Source organism: Falco naumanni, chromosome W (assembly GCF_017639655.2).
Source record: "Falco naumanni isolate bFalNau1 chromosome W, bFalNau1.pat, whole genome shotgun sequence".
Classification (NCBI taxonomy): Eukaryota; Metazoa; Chordata; class Aves; order Falconiformes; family Falconidae; genus Falco; species Falco naumanni.
This window is the reverse complement of record NC_054079.1, coordinates 1,600,484-1,621,617: the sequence shown is the minus strand read 5'-3', so window position 1 is coordinate 1,621,617 and position 21,134 is coordinate 1,600,484. Positions and strand designations below refer to the sequence as shown.

General features: G+C 42.0%; 1 protein-coding gene across 4 annotated transcripts in view; it reads left to right on the top strand.

Annotated features, from left to right (window-relative positions):
* LOC121080369 (zinc finger CCHC domain-containing protein 7-like) overlaps positions 1-21,134 on the top strand; it is a 119,398-nt gene that overhangs the window by 87,929 nt on the left and 10,335 nt on the right. For all 4 annotated transcript variants that reach the window (XM_040578343.1, XM_040578346.1, XM_040578342.1 and 1 more), the window contains exon 8: positions 7,046-7,081. In XM_040578343.1, the coding sequence (XP_040434277.1) occupies positions 7,046-7,081 (36 nt within the window). The remainder of the gene's footprint in view (positions 1-7,045; positions 7,082-21,134) is intronic.

The window sequence follows — 21,134 nt, the reverse complement described above, 5'->3', positions numbered from 1 at the left end:
AGCATTCATCGTGGAAGAAACCAGGGACATCCCCACACCACAGTCTTCCTTTGTGGAGGGAATCATCAGAGGATCTCTGAAATTGAAGACAATGTTAGGGTTACTTCTAACCTATGAATACTAACCTGTTACCAGAACTGGGTAACAATTACCCAAGAGCTGTTAGAGGAACTGGCAGGTCAGATGGCCAGATGACTGATGGCTGTGGGTAGCCTTTTGCTTTGTGCCTGATCAGTGACGGAGTGGCAAATATAATGACAATTTTTAAAATGGGTCCCAGGGAGAGCTGGGCCACCAGGCCTGCCAGCCTGTTGTGTACACCAAGCCGATTAGCAGGAACGGCAGTAACAGCGGCATGGTGGAATGGATGTATAAAAATATGATACACCTGGGAGGACTCGAGATTGCTTCTCTAAAGGAAATCCCAGTTCTCAGGAATCTGTGCAGTTCTTCAAAGGAGAAGGTCAACAAGCATGTGTGTAAACATGATCCAATTGATGTAGGCAGCAATTTCCAAATGACATTTGACAAAGTTCCTGACCAAAAGCTTTTAATTAAAGAAACTGAACAGGTGTAGAATAAGAGGGTAAAGGTAGGGTATGCTAGTGTGACATGGAAAAGGGTGAACAATAGGGTGACAAGATTTGCTGAGAAAACTGAATTTATTTAGAGTGTCCAGCTGTGAAGAACTACCCGAGTACTGGAAGAAACAGAGAGAGAGCCCAAGAAAATGGCAGATGAACCTGAGTGGCAAAGTAGAATGCCTGAGGAAAAATAATCCCATCTTTGCACGCGGAATGGCAGGCTCTGAGCATTACTATTCAGGACTCAAATGTCAAGGGTTATGATATACCATCCCCACAAAAATCAGTCGAGTGTTCACAAGCTGTGAGAAAAAGGTGGTGAAATGCTCGGAATCACCAGAAAAGCAGCAGACACCTGGGTGCAACTTTGGTCCCTCTGTTCTGCATCCTTCAGCACAGCTGCAGCTCTTCAGCGTGGAAGAGAAATGACAGAGGGAAGGGTCTGTAAAGAACTTCAAAGTCATCCATGATGGGAGACAGTGGTTATGGATCAATTGTTCATTGTTTCTTCCAGTGCAAGAATTAGGGGATGAAGGCAGTAGGAGTTCAGTTCAGAAGAGACAGAAGGAGGTCACTCGTCATGCAGTCAGTAGCAGACCTGTGAGACTCCTTACCAAGGGATGCAGGAGATACAGAAAGTCTGCTCTGGTTCTGGAGGAGGCAGGAGCAGTTCATGGAAGAGAAAGCGTGGACTGTGATTGAACACACAGAAACTTCATCCAGCTTGCACAGTCATTGAGCTTGAAACAGTTGGGTGTGGAAGAGTGTTAGGGTAAGGGTGCATGCTTGCCCTGGTTTTAAGCTCCATGAGCATTGGCTTATGGCCGCAGTTAGCGACCACGGGCAGGTGGTCTGACATAGACAGCTCCGTAAACTGATCATAGTAACAGGTTCTTATTTCTGTGCCTCTGCTAATTACTTTTCTGTAAAGGATTACAAGTCCTCCTTGGGGCATTTCATCAAAAACCTGGAAGTGTTTTCCCAAGTCCACTCACTGTGACTGTTCTGTATCAGCCTGCCTGTTGGGATGTTTCTTCCATGTCCATAGGAGGTGGAGGCAGGTCAACAGGTTTTGCTCTGAACCTGGGGCTCTATGAGTCCAACATTCCCCAAAGCTCTCCAAAATTCTCTTGAAATGCTACTGCAGCCTTCATAGACCAGAGCTTAATAGGGTGGGGGGCGGGGGGGGCAAGACTTAATATATTCCCTAATTTTTTTGAGCCATTATCAAGTACTTTGGATGCTCCAAAAAGGTTTTGTCTTTCCCAGAAAATTTATTCTCTTTTACTGTGACACAAAGGATGCAGAACGAGCTCCTGCGCCCAGTGTTTCAGAGGGACTCTCCACAGTCACGCTTTTGTCCAGAAGTGATTGAGAGGCAGCTCAAGATACTTCGCCTAGTCTGATTTGAAAATGTTCGAAGTTATTTAAAACGTTTTCAGGGTAATACTCTTATTATTTTAGGTCAGTCTCTTTCCTCAAGGCAGCCCTGAGAATGTATGGAATCATCTTTACACGGAGTCCTGTTGGAAGCAGCTCAACCTCGTGTGCTTTCCTTAGGAAGATCATCAAAGGAGCAGGTAGCAGAGTTGTTCAAAAGTTCCAAGTGCAGCTCTACTTGACCATACACTGCTCCCCCTAGAAAAAAGCACATCAGACGTGCACGCGTAGACATGTGTATCCATATTTCTGTGTGTGTATACGTGTATATACACACATACTTATGTATGTATATATATAATTATGCTCTTGTATATATATGCGGCAAACCCCAGGCTGTGAACACCCTGTGTTCTGCCGGTTTGGTGGCAGTTGGGTGGGTGTCGCGATGCTCGTGGTCTCCAGTCCTGCCTGCCAGCTGCAAGGGTGGGAAAAGAGCTCCAAAACCAGGGTGATGTGACAGGGAGGGGGCAAACATGGCAGGCAGAGCAGTGCATCCCTGTACGCCTTCGGGAAAAATGTCATGCAAGTGCTGGGTAATGCCTGAGCTTACCCCGGCAGTACCCTGGCCCCTGTCACTCTTCAGCCATGCCATGCCCGCTGGCCCCATTCGTAAGGTTTTGTCTGCACACCCCCGAGACCCAGTAAGGCGTTCTCCTTCCCGAGAATCGGCCGAGCATCTTGGCCAGCATATTCTTTGTGTCTCCTGGCCATGTAAACCACCTCTTCTGGAAGATTTCCGTCTGCCTTTGTGGGCAGCGTGCCGGTGCGTCCTGCAGGATGTGGCAGCCCCGGTGGGCCGAGACGCAGCTGGAGGCATGGGCACCAGTCCATGGGGGCTGGCGGGCGGCCATTCCTGCCAGCGGTGCTGAGGCAGAAGGAGAGGGGGGTTTGCCCTTCTCCCCCTGCTCCCCAACAACACTGCCCACGTTTCACGCTCGCGGCACGCTGGTGCCCACCTCATGGCTGGCGCGAGCGGACGTTGCCAGGAGCCCGGTGGGCACTGGCGTCCGTCCTAGCAGTGGCAGCCACCTGCGCGGGCGGCGCGGCTAGAGGTCTCGACATCTGCTGGTGCAGGAGTGGTTTTGAAGAGCAGCATTGTGCACTCTCTGCCGCAGTTCCCATGCGGAGGTGATGAAAAGTGCGTGTTTTGGCAAATCTTTTGTTTTATTGTGGTGGCTTGCGGTGGGGCAGCTCCTAGCAGCCGCCGCTTTGACAAAGCACCAGAGGATTCTGTTAAAAAGTTGTGTTTAGTAATTGTAGTCGTCGTGTCAGACCATAACTGACTTGGAGCTGAAGGATTTTTGCGAGATGAGTAGCTGTGCCAGCAGGGACCCAAGTCTCCTGGGCCAGCCGCGCTCTCATTAAGATTTGCCGCTAGCCGTGGCGGTGTTCGGCAAGTATGTGACGTGCATGCTGTTATTGTATGCTTGGCTTGTCAGCCTGCAGCTTTCTGACACTCACTTATGTCACTCTTTATTCAGAGACGAAGAAGCTTTTGATAATTTGACAAGACAAGCTCTTAAACGATCTAGGTCATGGCCTTCACTGTCTGTGATTGTGAACATATTTCCTGAAAGCCCTGTCACTCATCACAGCTACATTTTCTCCCGGGGAGCTGCAGGCCCGTCCTGGTCTCCTGTCAGCGCGTGCATTTTGGTTATTCATACGCCAAATACAGTAGCGGGGTTTTTCCTTCCCTTTTGCAAATGCTCGCATGTTAGCGAGGCTAATCCTCTCCCCCGCGCCGCGCTCCCAGCAGGGCTGCCGTCGAGGGCCCTCTCGGCGCAAGGCAGACGACTGGCCAAGGGGAGCGGAAAGGAGGAAAGGCCGCTTAGTGCTGTTTTTGTGTTTGCTCATTGTTGTGGAAATATGAGAACTGGTGGCAAGGGCCTTGTCTATTGAGCACTCGAGTCCTGGTCTGCTGTCAGGGGCTGTTTGAGATTGAGTGTTTTATTTTCTTTGATGTTCACGTTTGAGAATGGGGAAGTGGGAATTAAACAACAGATGCATTAAGCCGTTGTTCTGGTAAAACAATAATTAGCACCTGATAAAATTCAATACGGGTCAAAACGTGGGGTACCCAGCCTCGATTCATCTGCTGAGGCAGCCTGAGCCGGATCAGGCTCCGATATGAATAATCACCCTTCCAAATTAACTGAATGCGGGCCGCAGCGAAAACAGCGCGGATTTGGGAAAATTAATTGCCCAGCACTCGTGCGGCGAGAGGCCGGCGGGCACAGCAAAAGGTGCGGGGGAGCGCACCTCGCCAGCGCGTCCTGCGGCTGTGCTGTGGCAGCGCTGCCAGCCGCCGCAGGCACCTTCTGCACTGGTACAGCTACATGCTCGTAAGGTCAGACCACTGGGGCAGGAAATAGATGCAATTTTATTTTAATGCAGTTCATCACGCTACCATCATGGTTGTGTACCACGAGGGCTTTTCTTTATATGAGGGCCGTTCATGGTTAAGTACTTTTAAATAAATAAGAAAAATCACGGGTTCGGTGGTTGTTGTATTTGGTTATGCTGTCTTCCATAGCGAACCTCTTTGCTTCATTTGAGAAGCCAGTATTTGGCAGTAATTGTTAATTATACTTTTTGTCATCCTGTGATAGAAGATGCAGACAATAACTCTGAGCTGATGCAAGGTAATAAGACTCCTAGTTAAAAGCACTGTTGCTAAAAAGCAGTTGTTTAGCCAGGCATCCGTTTTCCAACTATTGTATTCAACTTCTGAAGTTTGTAAGTGATCATTGTGACCATGAAAAGTATTGCACTGAATCACCATCTGAATGAAGAAATATGCTTGGCCAATTTTCCCTTGCCACCTTCTTCCTACCTCCCCTAAGTTTTCCCACAGCCATAAAACATCCTTAAAAGATGGCGATGATAAACCCTACCTCTTGATAGCACTGCAGAGTGGGGGGGACTGTGCCTCTCCTGGTGTTTTGGTAAGAGTGGTAAGAGCTGTGCCAACCGGACGTTCCTACTCCGAGTTACGGATTTTCGCTGTAAGTGATGCCTTTGTGTCCAGAGCAAGGGCGGGGGGGGGGGGGGGGGGGGGGACGACGACACCAAACACAACCGAACTATAATTAAAAAATAAAGTGGTTTGGAGTTTTTTTTTTAAATATTAGTAAATAGCTGCTGTGCGAGTAAAGGTCATATCACAGAGTGGCATTTTGCCAGTATATGACAACTCATTGACTGCGATTTTTCAACCATATTAGTCTGGGGACACTGTGGTAATCGAAAACTATCCAGAACTAATGTATAAATAAGTGCTTGCTACCCCTGTGCTAAACCAGCAAAAGTCTCCTGTACGGTTGAAACCTTTTACAGGTTTGAGAGAGAAGGCAAAGCCCTTGATACAGTATTTTTATACGCAAGAGACTGTTCATGTATCGCGCCTTCAAATCCCACGTAAGTTAGCAAAGCAGAGGAAAATCCTTTTGTTTGCACTCGAAGACAGCTTGAGTGTGTTCAAACTGTCAAATGTTGTAGCCTGTTCCTCTGCTAGAGATCTGATGTACTTCACACATTTTCTTTATAGAAATATTAATATAAAACTCAAATATTTACATGCAGAATTTGAGTAAGAGGAGGAATGTCGAACTATTACACAGAACAGATTGTAGATTTTTCGCCAGAAAATGGTGTTACTGATGGAATGAATAATAAATAATATAATTTCCATCACATCCGGGAAAAACATGCTGTATGTGCCATAGAGTGACAGTCAAAAACTTGGATTATTTTTTGAGAGGTTCAGTTGCTGGTATCGGTTGCTGAGTGGGGTCTTTCTTAATTAACATGCTCTGTCAGACGAAAAGAAGGCCAGAATTTAGGCATGAGTGAAAAATTTATTAGAAATCTAAAGAAATGTTAATAGTACTCATTTGCAAGTAGTCATGAGGCTTCAATGTTTGAAATTGGAGCTACAGCGTATTATGTAGAAGCCATGGAATAACTTAATATTTCTTCGTAAAATACTGAAAATTGAGATTGGCAAACCAAATTGCTAACTGTTCAAATGATTAAGGAGCTATTTTCTTAAAAGGGTAAATGTTTTAAACAAAAGTGCAAGACCTCCATTGAAGTAACCGTGTGCACACTCCCTTAAACACTAAAATGGCTAACAGACAAAGTACCACTATTTTTTTGCGTTTATTTATGGCTTGGGGGTCATTGTGGAAGACAGAAATATTGTAAATTTCCTGAAGATATTAAGAACCATTGAGAAAGTAACCTCTGTCTTATTGATCATTAACACAGTCTGATTTTGTTTGTAGAAGAAGATCCACATTTTTCTCTTTCCTCTCTCTTCTGTATTCCTCGGGTCTATTGTGTTGTCGCTGTGATTCAAAAATCTGCTCTGCGAAATTTTTTACAAAGGGCTGCACTTACAAGTTTGTTTGCAAGTCTGGCAAGTTTTTTTAAAAAAAAAAGAAAAGAAAGAAAAAATAAAGTAAGCCATTGTAAAAATAGAAACGTTAAAACAATCTGTTATGCCTCTTGTTTACAACTCATCTGACATTAGGCTACTGAGGATTATTACATGTAACAATTATATTTTGATTAGGAAAGAGATATGTACAAAAATACTAAAATATTTCTGTTCCTCCGTGAAAGGAAGGTACCTTGTGATTTAATTTCCAAAACATTATGTAAATATAAAATGTCAGAAAATGTAGAATTTAAATTCATTCCTGTTTGTTTTGCAGTATTAATACTTACTACAGTTAAGAGCACGTTACTGTCCCAAACTTCTAACCTTCAGAGAAGAAGGGGAGAGAGAAAACTGTTACTGGCTTTCTGACAATGGCAGGGAGTGTGTTAAACCAGTGTAAAATTCAATTAAACTGTCTAGCCAGGTTTTTGAAGCTGAAATGCAGACCCTTTCAGTTAAGCTTCTTATTTTCCTGTGACCGACACCGGTGGATACTGTGTTATGCCAAAACCAACAGGCTGTAAAGCACCTTGTTTCATGCTCCTAGCTGATCAATATTTTTATTTTCCAGGCTTGCCCAGAAATATGGAGGCAGTATCACCTAACAGTAAGTAGAAACACCTTTTTTATTTTCTTCTACACCCAACCTATTTACTCTTCTGTGAACTGCTGACCATAAAATATAGACAAGCATCTTCTGTGAGAAGATAATAAACATCTGAAGAGTTTTTGAACTGAAGAATGCAATGAAACACTGTCACTATTTTTTAAACATCTTTAGAACCTGTGATTTCATTTTAATACTGTAATCATTAAATGAGTGCCTTGCAGCACTCTCTCCTCTCGGTGGCTACATTTACACATATAAAGAGGGTTAAATTTTAAGTTGAGATGCAGAGCAGAGGCAATAATCCCATCTCAGATATCCCAGATGCTGGTAATTAATCACTGTGTGTGACAAAGCTTTCTTTTTAAATGAGTAAAATAAACCTCAGCTAGAGTGGAGATGCTAAATTGAGCAAATACACTTTATAAACTTTTGCAGAATGATTTCTAATTGGTAAGGATATAGCTATGGCTGCCTCTTTGGCCTGCATTAGTTGATCTGTAATCACTGAGACAAGAAAATAGCACTTTGTGAACTGTACCAGTGTATTACTTAAGGTTTCTCCTCCTATGTAAAACAGAGATAAAAATAAAACAAAATGTGCATAAATTTGGCTGATATTTAAACCTGGAACAGTATTTAACTGGTGAAGATGGTATTCAATGGATTGGTATCACAAATCTTAAACATATTTATTTATAAAATTATTGCACATAAAAACACCTTTGAAGATTAGGATTTTTGCACTTCATCTGAACCTTTGCTGTCATTGCTCTCCAGATCAACCTCGTATGTATTTAGCTGTTACAACTAATCACTGCTGTCCATTCAAAACAAAGTGGAAAAGTTTGTCCACTACTTTTCTTTATGCGTCTTTGGTGGGGGCTTTTTCTTTGGAGCAATAAATGGGATGTGCTTTATAATTAATTTCCTCCACCTCTTCATGGTAGTGGAATGGTGTTTTTTCTGGTTTTGCTTCTAAATTCAATGAACAGGAGAAATCGGTTCTTAAAACCTCTCGCTTCTGTTTTCTGCATAATGGTTTTAAAACAAAGATCTGCTTTGGAAATCCTCCACGCGTTCTGAGCATTTACTTTTATTTTAAACAGAATTGGTATAGATTTTCAAAATAAAACCCCATTATAAGCAAAAGGTACATTCACTGAGTATTTTTGTTTGCTTTTTTAAAATTGCATGAAGGAAAAGGTAAATACTGTCTTTCATTATAATTCCTAAGATTGCATGTGAAAACTATTTCTGAATTGTTTATGATGTTTGGAGTCTAATAATCAGATAGGTATATGAGATGTAGTAATATGTTGGGTTCTCTTTTTACTGAGGTGTAAGTTTTTATTTAATTTTAGTCTTGCTTGCCATTGAAAATTCCCCCCAAAAATGAGTTGCAATCAACACTTAGAAAAAAAATATATTTTTGGAAAAAAGTGGGGGGGAGCTTAAAACCTCACCCAGTGGTTACTAGGGCAGAATTTGAGGTACCTGAGGTAGGAAATTTTATCTGTGAATATTGTAGAAAAGCTTTGGAGTTTACACTTTACTTAGTATAAAGCCAGAAATATCTGTCAAAACAAGCTCTTGTTAGAAAATGTAGTTGTTACGAGTACCGAGTGTATTATTAAAATTTGGAAATTCTTAGTGCATTTTAGGGACATTCTGAAATGCGGTCAAATGTGGGCACGCAAAGACAAATTGACATGGAGTCAGACCCTAGCTACTGATAAATATTTTTTTTTATTTTGCAGTGAACTGAAAATTATCTGTAAATAATCAACATTTCTGATAATGTGGGAAATGCTTTGCACATCTCCATTTTTTGCCTGGGAAGGCTCACTTTGAGTGACAAAGTTACATTAGTAGTCAGATTAAGCGTGGAATTTAAAAATTTGTGTGGTGAAGGACGTTTGTGATACAGAAAAATGAGTTAAACCTCAAGAAACTTCATTGTCTGAATTGTTTAGATGTGAGTCCCAGCTTTTATTATTCCATTTGAATATTCTCTTTTGCACCCAAAGCAGAACAAAAGTAAACAGTGTTCTCACAAGGATCAAAACTTCTGCGTTACAATAATGTATGTTATATAATGATAGGATCATTAACAAGCTGAGGTCTTTTACTCTCATATCAGCATAGTAGTATTTCACTACAGAAATTAGTTTATAGTTTTCCTGGTTTAGGAGAAGTATTTCTGGACGAGCAGGGTTAGTTTAAAGAAAAATAACAGAAGTTTGAAGAAAGGTAGTGTCGTGTTTGTTGCTGTGCTGCAGAGGCTAGCTGATCATTAGCAGACAGACTAAGGCTACAGTGAGTTTTTCCTGTGCTTTAGCCATGGATACAACCCCTAGACTTAAATTGATTTTGGTAAATTGATCATGGATGTCACACATACAGGTACATATAAGCGGAAATAAAACAAGGCATTCAGGTTTGCCATGAAGGACCGTTTTTATAACGTTGCTTGCAGGCAGCCGTTACAAAGTTTGTCTAAATGTTTTGCATTATATGAAGTATTCTTAGTTAATTGCTGTGAATGCTTGTGAAAAAACACACAGCCTTCCACATTTCTCTTTTGTGAAGCTTTTGGTGATTTTATTCATTATCTGGCTCTTTCCTAAGAGATGGACTGCCATCTATTGACTTTTTGAAGCCCCTGCACAGAAACGTGGATTGACTAGAACAATGACTAAATAATAAATCCATTCTGTTGTTATGGATGGTGGTAGGTTTTTGTTTACATTAGCTGTGGTGACAAATTTTGGCACATTAGAAATAATTTGTTGTATGGGCAGAAATGTCTTATTCCAACCAAAATAGACTGCCAGTGCAAGAAATCTTAGGAGCAGTTGAAATGGCAAAAAGGATTATGAGCAGAATATTTTAATTTGCCTTTTGATAGAAAAAAAGATTATCATATTGTATTCAATGTAGCTTAAATTTAAAGGCTCTATGATAATCAAAGCTTTATAAGTGGATGAAGTTAGTTTCTTTTAACTTGTTCTTTCAACTCTGTTAACTAGAATTATTCTGCAAGGAACCAATCAAAGTCAGCAGAACAATCCAATTCCCACTGTGGTTTAAAATAATATTTAATAACCTCTTTAAGATGGTGATTTAAAACTTTTACAAATAATTTTCATTATGTCTGCTCTCTGTGTATTTCTCCTGTAGCAGAAAAGGGAAATTAGGTTTGTCAAAACATATTTTAAGTTTTTCTTCCTGTAGATACCTATTTGCAATAAATAGGCCAGTTTTGATACCTGCTTACATTTATCAAAGGAGTTATTTTCAATTCAGATACTAACACAAGGACTTCATTGGCAGATCCAGGATAAACAGTTTTGATCATAGCTTACTGCAGTGTAAATAATAAGATGTGTGAAATTTTTTTCACAGGCGAGGCATGTGAAGGTCTTGTAAAGCGCTTTGTTCATGATTATAAGGAAGCTTAGATTACAACTTTGTCTGTCTAAATGCCAGATGCTCCACAAACCCAGAGAAATATAGTCTGTGCTGCGAAGGACATGCCGTCACATCCCCTTTTCGTCTTAAGGATATTGGGGATGCTCCTGGCAGGGCTTTTTCATCCTCAGAATGTTTGGAGCTTTTTCATTCCCTTTCTCCTGTATTTAGGATTTCAGCCGTAAAGGTAGAGGCATTTATTAAGTATTCTGCACTGAAGTGGAGGCCAGTCTGTAGTCCTCAAATTAAAAAAAAAAAAAAAAAAAAAAAGGTCATCAGTGGAAAAACTTGGGAGATGAAGTCACCCCACGATTCTCATGTGCTTGGTTCAGTTTTGCGGTTCATTCTGAAAAAAAATACAATAGCGTCCCTCTGAGTCCGACTGGCTACCCAGCTGCCTCACTGCATGCCCAGTGGCAGCTGCCGTTTTAAGCGGGTCTGGTGTGCTGAGGTGAGGGGTCCCGCAGCCCCCCCCGGGCTCGGAGGTTCAGTGTGGGGCCGCCAGCGGGGTCCCGAGGTACAGGAGCTGCCGTGACCCCAACAGCTGGGGCTTCAGGTGGCCAGCGCGGCTGGAGCTGGCCTTCTGCCGGGGCTCCGCGCCACGGAAGGAAGCGGCTCGCGCTCTGCAGCCGAATGGGCCCCGGACCCCTAACTTTGCCGCTGGAGTGGCCCTGTGAAGGTGCGGGTAGAGACACTGCGCTGCCGCGAGCGGTCACGTTTCCACCCAACGGATGACATCGTGGCAGAATGCAAAGGAAATTTATTTTTAGCACGTAGTGACCTGTGCTTTGCTTCAGGCGTGAAGCTGCGCTTCTTCTGAGCGAGGCCCCCTCAAGCGCAACTCAGCCCCCTTCTGCGCAGCGGGACTGGAGAGGGTACCCAGAAGACGTGCAAATGACCACCTCGGTATTTCCATGTCAAATGGAAGACGTGCTGGCTGCGTAGATCTCCCTACGTACACTGCACTGCTTCATTGTTCGGGGGGCACTTGTGGTACACAGCAACGAGCGTAGCTGGGCCGGCTCGGGAACAAGGTGCGGCTGCGATAATCAAATAGGAGATATTGTTGCGAGTATTAGCGTCTTCTTCAGTAAATATCCGCAGAGTAATGAAATTCTGTCCCTAAAATGGGCAGAGCACAATTTTTTAAACCTTTCTGACGTGTTTCTCAGTGTTGAGCTGTGTGTTAAAATACAAACCCTGCTCGCACTAGGTGTTTTCTTTCTGCAGGGATTGCTCATTTTTAATAACCTCTTCCTCCCCCTCTACTGCTCTGGACGTAAGGACTCCTTCCCCCATCCCCTGCCTTCACCAGTCTCGTATATATTAAAGCTCCTAGGCCAAGATGGCCACCAACAGAGTTTTAGAACCATCAGAATTTTTAACTAGCAGAAGCTATCATTTAACATGCTTTTTGACAGTTTGTTAATCTTACTTTTAATCCACTTACATAAAAGAAGGTGAACCAGGAATTGGCTGTTTTGGCCTCTGTGCGTAAAAGACATGAAGGGACAATGCATCTTTTGTGTTTAAATTTTGCGCTCGGATTTCTTTGTGTGCATTATTAAAATGCCTCATGGCCTGCCACTTTTTTTCGGAAATGAAAATGTAAGCAGCGTTGCTTAAAGTCAATCTGTATCCTTTCAAATGTGACTTTCAGAAAGCGAAAACTTAAAATCTGACTCACTCTGGGGAAAAAAAACAAACAAACAAACAAAAAAAACCAAACAACAACAACCAAAAAACCCCAAACATTTAAGCTTGGGAGAGAAAGAGCATTTGGTTTCCAGAGAAGCTTTGTAGGTTTTGTGCAGTGAGGGAAAGGATGGGTTTAGAAGTATTTTCAGGAGGAGATTTAAGCCTGGCTTCCCCGTGTGCAGGGACGGGGCTGCTGCAGTGGCTGTGAACATGGCTGCAGTGACAGCTCCTCCAGTCCTTGCGTGACGTGGGGCTGCGGACCATGAGATCATTGCGTTTGCGTGAAGTATTTCAGCACCTGGCCAGTTTCTCTCCAGGTGGTTTGAGGTTATTTCTGTTAACTCCAGTCAAATTACCACCTGGTTTATGTGACAGACAGTGTATTTTTTCGTATTTCGGACTCACAGAGCAGGTCCTCGTGTGCCAACGCTTCCATAGCCATTCGGCAGGATGTTTCACAGGGAAGGCAACCCAAAATTCCTGAGGATATGAATTTAGGGTAAGGATGGCTGTCCCTCCTGTGGATTGTAGCGGAATCATGAACACCTGGAGGGTGATGCTGTCCCCACACTTGCCCTTGAGGGAGCGGTGCCGTTCTGGTGCTTAGGTACACGAAGATTTCATCTTCGCCAAAAACGCGTGCTAGCCTCTTTCGCCAGGGGAGGAGGTAGGGCAGGTCTTGGATAGCACCAGCAGCAATTTTATTTTTAAATTATCTACATACTTTCTTCAAGGCTGAGCTCTACCGCTTGTGCGAGTGCCATTCTGTGATAGAGATGCTTCTGAAATGTCTGCCTGCCCTGCACAATTGTTCTGGTGAAACTAAGTACGTTAGAGGTGGTTTGGTAAGCTGTCTAGAGGGTCCCTTGGATTTTATTTTACATTGTGTTTATTTTCCCCTACTGATTATAACTTCTCCCTAGTTACCATTTTCTTTCAAGTCTTGGATATTTTTTGAGGCTGCCAGAAGCATAAACTCCAAATATTTTTTCTGTTGCAAAGAAATTGTAGTTGACGAAAGACAGTATCCTTTCTGATATTTTTTTTTACAGAAAAGAGAGAGGATTTCAGAAGTAAGTGTGTGTTTATGTGTACAAAGCTGTATGCTATAGCTTTCAGTACAAAAGCATGCTAGATAGAGTTCTTTCCCAATTTTTACTTGAAAACTGTATTTTAAAATTTACAGGAAAAAGAATAGCTTCAGTAACTTTAAATATGGAACATCTACAAAAAGTACTGGTTAGAGTTTGCCTTTTCATGAAAATGTTAGGTTTTAACTAATACCCTCAGCTGGTTATGACTACCAAATAATTAAGGGGTGGGGGGTGGGGGGTGGGGGTGTGTCTTGTGTGCCGGTTAAGTTGAAATAGAAGGCTCAAAGCGGTTATCTGTAAAATGCCGACATACCTTTGCGCTTTGCACTTTGTTTCCTGGGAAGGAGCGATGGTGTCTTGGTGCCTTTTTAGTGCAGAGGACAGATCCCTGGCTGGTGTCTGCTCCGACAGCCCGGGCTCCTGGTCATTACCCCAGGTCAGCATCCAGCTCTTGCCAGGCTGGACCAGACTCCAGAAGCCGTTCGGGTGGGCTGTGCAACCTTCCAGCAGCACCGTCACCAGCTGCCACCTACCTTAATCGTGTAGGCATTGTAGAAAGCATCCTTGCTTTCTCTTAACATTTATCCGGCTCATGCTCTTCTTCCTCATCTGTCTCCCCAGAAAATAAAATAAAAGGTGCTTTTGAAGTGGACCACTAAAGACCGAGTACATCTTGACCAGAAATTGCACTTTGATTTATATCTGGAGGCAGTCTAGGACTGGAGGGAAACAGAAAGCTTGGCTGACTCAACCAAGTCACTTCCAATTCTCTGATTTTGGGGTTCCAAATAACCTCCTCGAAGCGTTTGTCTTTGAGAAGTGGTGTCCTTCAGAGAATCCCCGACTGCAGTATGCATGTTACTGCTATTGAAGGAACGCTGTGTTTTCTGCAAAAGCAACGCCTTTTGGGCCTGCCTTTAAATGGGAAAAGGAGAAGTGCAGGGCATGGAAATCAATACATTTTAATATTTTGAAAGTTTAAATCTGTGGTTAGCTGACCCCTGCATGCCCAGGAAGCTATTTTTGCAGCGCGTGACATTTTTCAAACGCAGTGCCAGCAATCCTGGTGGCAAGATGCACCCATGACTGCAGAGAGCTGCTCCCTCCCCTGCAAACTTGCAGGCAGCAGTTCCTCTGTTCTCAACGTGGAAACTGCCGTGTGCATTCCTCCTTCACCCAACACGCACCAAAATTGTTGTGACACACATTTTTGTGATACACCAAAACTGTTGGGTAGCTGGTTAATTAAACAGAAAACAGGACAATTGTGGTAAGATTGATTGCTGGCACGTCTCCCCATCGTATACGTAAATGCAGTTCTTTTAACGGGAGGGATTCAGATGATTGTCTTCTTTAATGCTTACAAATTTGGTAGAAATTTTCACCTCTCCTTTATTTTGAAAAGGTGAACCTATATGATCATTTAAAGAATTTTTACTAGTTCTAGTGTTAAGCACCTAAATAAGGAAAATAGAATTTTCAAGCTAGAGTGAGATTTTCAATGCATTTAAAAAAACCAGGCTGTTATTTGAGAAAAAAACACGTGCCCTTTTTCTGCAGTAAATTCTGTGTATGAATATTCATATTAATGTTCCCTGAAATTCCTGAAAATTATTCCTCTGGCCTTGATATAAAGGTGTTTTTTCTCAGTTTTGTTTTATTAGAACTTAAGAGTCAGTTTCAAAATTCCATAGGAAACCAAAAATTGCCTGTGATCTATCAGACATTTGTAAACATGTAAAAACTACGCTTTCATGTAGGTAACGTAAAATGTATTTTGGTGCATTTTTGTATTGCAAAGTGGAAAAAATGTGAAATGTCAGTAGAGCGTAAATGTCCACAAACTGTTTGCACCTGTATCCTAACTAGGAATGGCATTTTTACTTGTCAAATGTCCACTCAGTAGCTGCTTGTAAATTATGTGCTTTAGTAGTACTGAAACTGTTGCATTTTAAGATACAAATGCTTTGCATGGTAAAATGTCACAGGTATTTAGCGACGGCAGCCTACAGAGCTCTGCGCTGGCATCAGCATATGTGATCGTCCATGTCGCTCCCAGACCTGCTAGTTTATCTTGTCAATGATCCGTGTGTTAGGAGCAGCCAGAAGCTCGCATTGGTTAGACAGTAACTTTCTCAAGTTATGCTTGATCATGTTAATAATCTACAGATTAGGATTCCCTAAAAGTATTCACTGATTTAATTCTGAGAGGGTCTATCATGTCTATAATATTAATACATCTTGTTAGGTCCTGTCATGTGAATAGGAAAGTTGCTATCCCCATGACAGAATTACCTTGAATTTGATTTCAGATGTTGAAAAATCAAGCATGAAGATTCAAAGGAACCGAAGACCCATACAAAGTGATGAGTAGCGTAGAGCCATATGCCGAAAAGTTGGTACTATTTTACTGCAGCATTGGAGAAGTCTTAGAGCAGTGGGTGATTTGCACGATATACGCACGTATGCTGTAGCACCCACGTATGGCAAAAGAAGGCAGCATCCCTCGGAATTTTTGGCTTTGGGGGAGTGAAGTTAGGCCCTCAGTTTGAACTTATTTTTGAATGTTGAACTTGGGTGACATCAACATTCGACAAACATACCCTAACGGCCATGTGTACGGCTCCACAATGTCCATCTGGCCCTGGTGCTGGCAGCAGCTTGCATCACAACAGTGTGGCACCGCTGCCTCACTGGTCTTACCGCCTCCGCCGGGAGCAGGCAAACTTTTTTACCTGCTGCTTCATTAGGCATTTTACTCTGTAGCCCAGTCCACACCTGGCCTGACAGGCCCGTTTCGGTGGTCCCTTTGCGGTGCCCTCCGCATCACGGTCTGTGCTGCAGCAGCCCAGCGCGGCACGAGCATGGCGCAGGCTTTGCCCCCCCCCAGATGTAGGAGGGGGGCAACAATTACAGGGTGAGCTGCTACTTTTATAGTAGACCAGGACAAAATGGACAGTCACTGGTCACTGCTGGTGTTCAGAGTCAGCGTCGAGTCCAAAATCTGCATGTCTTTTTTTTTTTTTTCCCCCTTTATTTCCCCCCCCCCCCCCAAGTTACAGTTTCTCTGCCTCTAGCAACTGCTTGTAGTTAACAGAAAGTAATTTCATGTTGTTTCTTGACTATGCAGTTAAATCTCTTTCTAAAACATATTTGTAACTTCCTTTGGCTCTCACGAAGTGGGGTGGTGGGTGCCTGTGCACGAGGATACGGAAACGCTGAGGGATTTCTGTGGAATAAATGGTAACCCCAAAATATCTTCTCCTTTAAAATCAATTGCACTGGGTTTGCGCGTGCTATCCAGTTGCTGTCTGGCTTATTTTGATGGCTGATGAGACCCCGATTAAATTAATTCTGCTTTTCTGATGATGGCGTGAGGAGGGAAAGAGAAAACAGCACTGAGATAGCTAAAAGTTGGTTTGGAGAAAACAATTTTGATCAATGGCATATTTACATGATGTGAGAGAGCAGAAATCTGAAATCTTTTGATCCATTTTTAGATGCTGTAGACAGTTTAGAAAGTACCAGGTCGTATTCAAGGAAAAACTTCATGGAACTGAGACTGATTTACAAAAACAGATGTGCAAGGACATGGAAAAGCTTGTATGCGTTAATGGTTGTATACAGACTGCCAGACATTTCTTCAAGGATGTATGCTGGATGAATGTCACTTGTTAAAAAGCTAGGTAAAAATAATTATGGCATTACTGAATATATATGATGCTCTTAAGTGGAGAACACATGAAAAAATAATGAGAAAATTGATAAACAACATGCACAGTTAACATGTCGCCAATGTCAGGAAAATGCTTCTGTAAAATTGTCCGTCAGTAAAGGATGCTACAGATTGAAGCCTAGCTGCTACGAAATTTAAAGAAAAAAGCTTGAATTACTGTTTATTTAGAATATACCCAAGCAAAAACCCTCTTCTAACAAACTGATGCACCACTCTTTTGGCATCTGGTGTCCTCCAGCAGCACTGTATTTTTTCTGTGTTTACTTCAATTTTAGCTATAATCAGAAATCACCTCAAAGTAAATATCTGTTAAGAATGTTCCGCTAAGAAAGTTATTTCAAATGTGGTACTTCCTCCTTTTGCTTCTGATCGTGAAAGGTGATTAGCAGACAACATAAAGGTTAAAGAGAGAAAGAGAGAGAAAGGAAGCTGTAAATCATCTAGAATGACAGTAAAAATTAGAACATTGGGGTTTCCTGGGCTCCCCGGTGTATTAGCTAATAAATATAACCATGTTTTAGTTCTGTTCATCTTCTGATTTTACAGGCTTTGCAAATGTTTGTGTTCAGATTAATGTATAAATGTATGTGTAAGTATGCATACACTTAGTGCAGCGAGTGTGCGAGCGTGTAGTGCCTGCCTGCGCGCGCTCTCTCTGGGCACGTATGCCTGGGTGCAATATAACAACATTTGGCGGGTCTCCTAATAAACATTCAAATAAAATCTACGTATCCCCATGCACGAGTCTCCTCCTTCTCCTCCTCCCCTGACTCATCCCCACGCACCCCCCTCCCCCACCCCACTTCAAAGCTTGTGGTCCTTTTTCCATCCTTGTACTAAAAGGTTTCTTTGTAAGCCAGGCCATTTGTCCATCATTGTTTGGGGTCCAAACAGTGGTAAAATACCCTGTCACCGATCCAGAGTGCTGTGAATGGCAGCTTCTCTCCGGACAATTGGCAGTGGTGCCGAGAAATATTCCTGAGAGGATTATTTAACCTTTCAATTTAGGGGGCACAAAGCCTGGCTGATTAATGAACTTTCTGATGGGCGCTGATAAGCGGATCTATTTCTTTATTTCCTCTAAAAGTGATTCCTTCTCCTGTCCCATATTACTATAATCTTAAACATAAAATGTGGCAAATAGATTAAAAAACAGCACTAAAGAGTTTATCTGGCTGGCAAACTGAAGGAGCTAAATTAAAATTGGTAATGAAAGCAGTGGCTGAGCCCTGTATATGGTTTTTAAATGCGCTGTGTATTTTGAAGAGACTTATTCTCCAGCTTGCCTGGTAATGACTGCTTTTGGTGCACAGTCCGGGGCTGGCTTCTGTTATCCCCCCAAAAAAATGAGTTGTGTTATCTGGATGACTGCAGACACATATGCATCCCCCTTTCTCACTGCATGGGCAGACAAGGTCGATAGCATTACAAGGTATTTGTGGCAGTGCTTGTTTCAGTTTTCAGAGCTGCCAGTTTTCAGCCAGATTTGAATTACAAAAGAAGAAGCTGGCATGAAAATTGAAAGGGTTTATCGGCTAGTCTGAAGCCTCATAGCACATTGCTTATTTATGCAGTCCATTTGCACCAGGAAATGTAAAAAGGAAATACATTTTAAAAATAAGGTCATAAAGACCCAGATATGTTTAAGATGGCAAATAAAATATAGATACCTATAATATCTTTGCAGGAAACGATTTCACTTAATGTTGCACATTACTTCGGAGGAGCATTTATGTTACTGTCATAAATTTGTGCATTTGTGTCACTGTATAGATAGTCTCTGGGGATTAAGAAGGAAGTGTTTGCTAACTTACTTTAAAATTAAAATAGAAGAAAGATAGGTTTGTAGTTTGAGAGCTGCATCAGAAATAGTTGAAGTTTAATGCACCGTCCTATTTAAATAACGTTTTGCATTCTGTGTAAAATTAGCCATGGACGACTGGATAGATGCCATCACCTTTGGAGAAAATTGGGATGCCTTTTAAACCATGAAGATTTTGAGGCATTCAGGGATTGTATTGTTGCTATCCTTACTATCTTGCATATATTCATTTTCTCTATGAACCTGAGAATTTTTTTGTCCATTTTTCAGAAAAGAGTTTTTGAATTAATATTTTAGGATGGTTTTTTCTCTGTTTTTAAGAGTATCAAACGATTACATTCATTTCTTTAAAATATGTAATATTGTACTTTTTGTCTCTTCCTTTTAATGTTTTCACACAGTCGATTGTAGATGCTATTTGCATCTATTTAAAATGCATTGTAGAAATGTCTTATTTCTGTAGAAAGTAACCACTTCACAGTGCTTATACTGTGGACTGAACAAGTTAAATTTCTTCTTCTGGGAAAGGTTTTGTTTTTCCAGACTGTGCAATCAAAAAAATATTTTTTTCCTTGATTTGTAATCTAATGTGTATCATGTACTTCAAAACAAAACAAACCGAAACCTAAAAGTTTAGTTAGATCACTTTTTTCTTGGTTATTTTTTTGCTGTGTTTTGTCGCAATCCAGGAGGAACGAATGCTACAAGTGAATGCACATTTAGTAAACTAAATGTCAAGGTGTAATTTGTGGAAAGATACTCAGGTGTGACCCCCACAACACCTGTTGGAAGAGCAAGTTTATTTAGATGGCTTTAAAAATTAAGAATAAAGTCTGGTAAAGAAATTGTTCTATTTATAATTGTTTGGAGTTTGGGGAGGAGTTAAAAGTCAAGATACCAGATTTGTGTGTTTCTCGCTTATTAGCATGCATCAAGCTCAGTATGTTTCTGTCATGAATTTTCATAAGGATTTTTACTACGTAGCATGTGTGGCTTAATGATGCAATCACCTGATAGACTAGGAAGACTCCAAAGGAGACGTTCCGGTCTGTTGTGTACATAATACTTGTTTCAAAAATCTGCCTAATTAAGGAATTACCCAATGGAATGCAAGTCTACTGGGTGCATGACATGGTTAAAGAAAATAGCAACAACAAAACCCCTTAGTATAATTACTATATTACATGATATCCTATATTGGCAATTTTGAATATAAGGGAATGATGCTAACCTGCCATTGTTTTAGCTGGTATACAAGTAGATTATGATAATTGGTAAAGGGAAAAGAAATGTATATTTTTCAGTGATAGAGCTGTTGTGACTGTTCCCCTGTCCAACTCCAGTCAACAACCCACAGTGTGTAATGATTCACTTGATGATCATCTTTCAGTGACTCAAGAAATTGGTGAAACATCACTGCTAATGAGTTTTACTCCCAGCCTCATGTCTTGTTTGTCTCAGAGATTTGCACAAAAACAGACTGCGGTGTGCAGAGCTCGTGTTCATTGTGTCGGGCACGTTATTGGAAGGAGTGTCCTGGGTCTGCTTTTTGACTCCCCCTGCATTCTTTCTGTAGTCCACTGTTTAATTACTTAGCTTTAGAGTGCAACAAGAAATAACAGTAAAAATTATCTGACAGATTAAGTTTGAGCATAGCAATGTATGTAAATGCATCAGGAGAAGTAACTGTCTCTTCTTGGCGTGCAAGAATGGCGTTGGGTGACTCGGAGGTGGTGTAAGTAGCTAGTCCTGGGGTGCAGTGGGTGAAGGGTTTACAGAATTATTCCCTCGCGTGCTAAAATGGAGTTGCCCAAACTGGTGGTGTACGTAACCAAAAAGAAAACCTCAGCGCAAGCCTTAGGCAAAGGCAGTGCGATAGCTGATGGATCAATGGAGGGCATGACCCTTGTTTCATCTGATTACGAGCCCATGGAATTTATCTGAATTTTAGTTACAGAAATTTAGTTGCAGTACAAGGAATTTATCTGAATTTTGGTTATTTTTCACTGTGGTTTCGTTGGCACGTGGGGTAGGGTGCAAAGCTTTTCTTTTCGCGGGTGCGGCGCATCTTTGCGAGTTACAAGGTGGCTCTGTCTGTCTCCCATCTGGGCTTGAGCTGCCGTTGGCCATCAGCGACACTGGGTGTGTGTTGTCGTACCAGTGAGGATCACAAAGCATGCCATGACGCGCCGCGCTGCGCTGTAGAAGTCAGTTGGCGTGGCTAGCCAC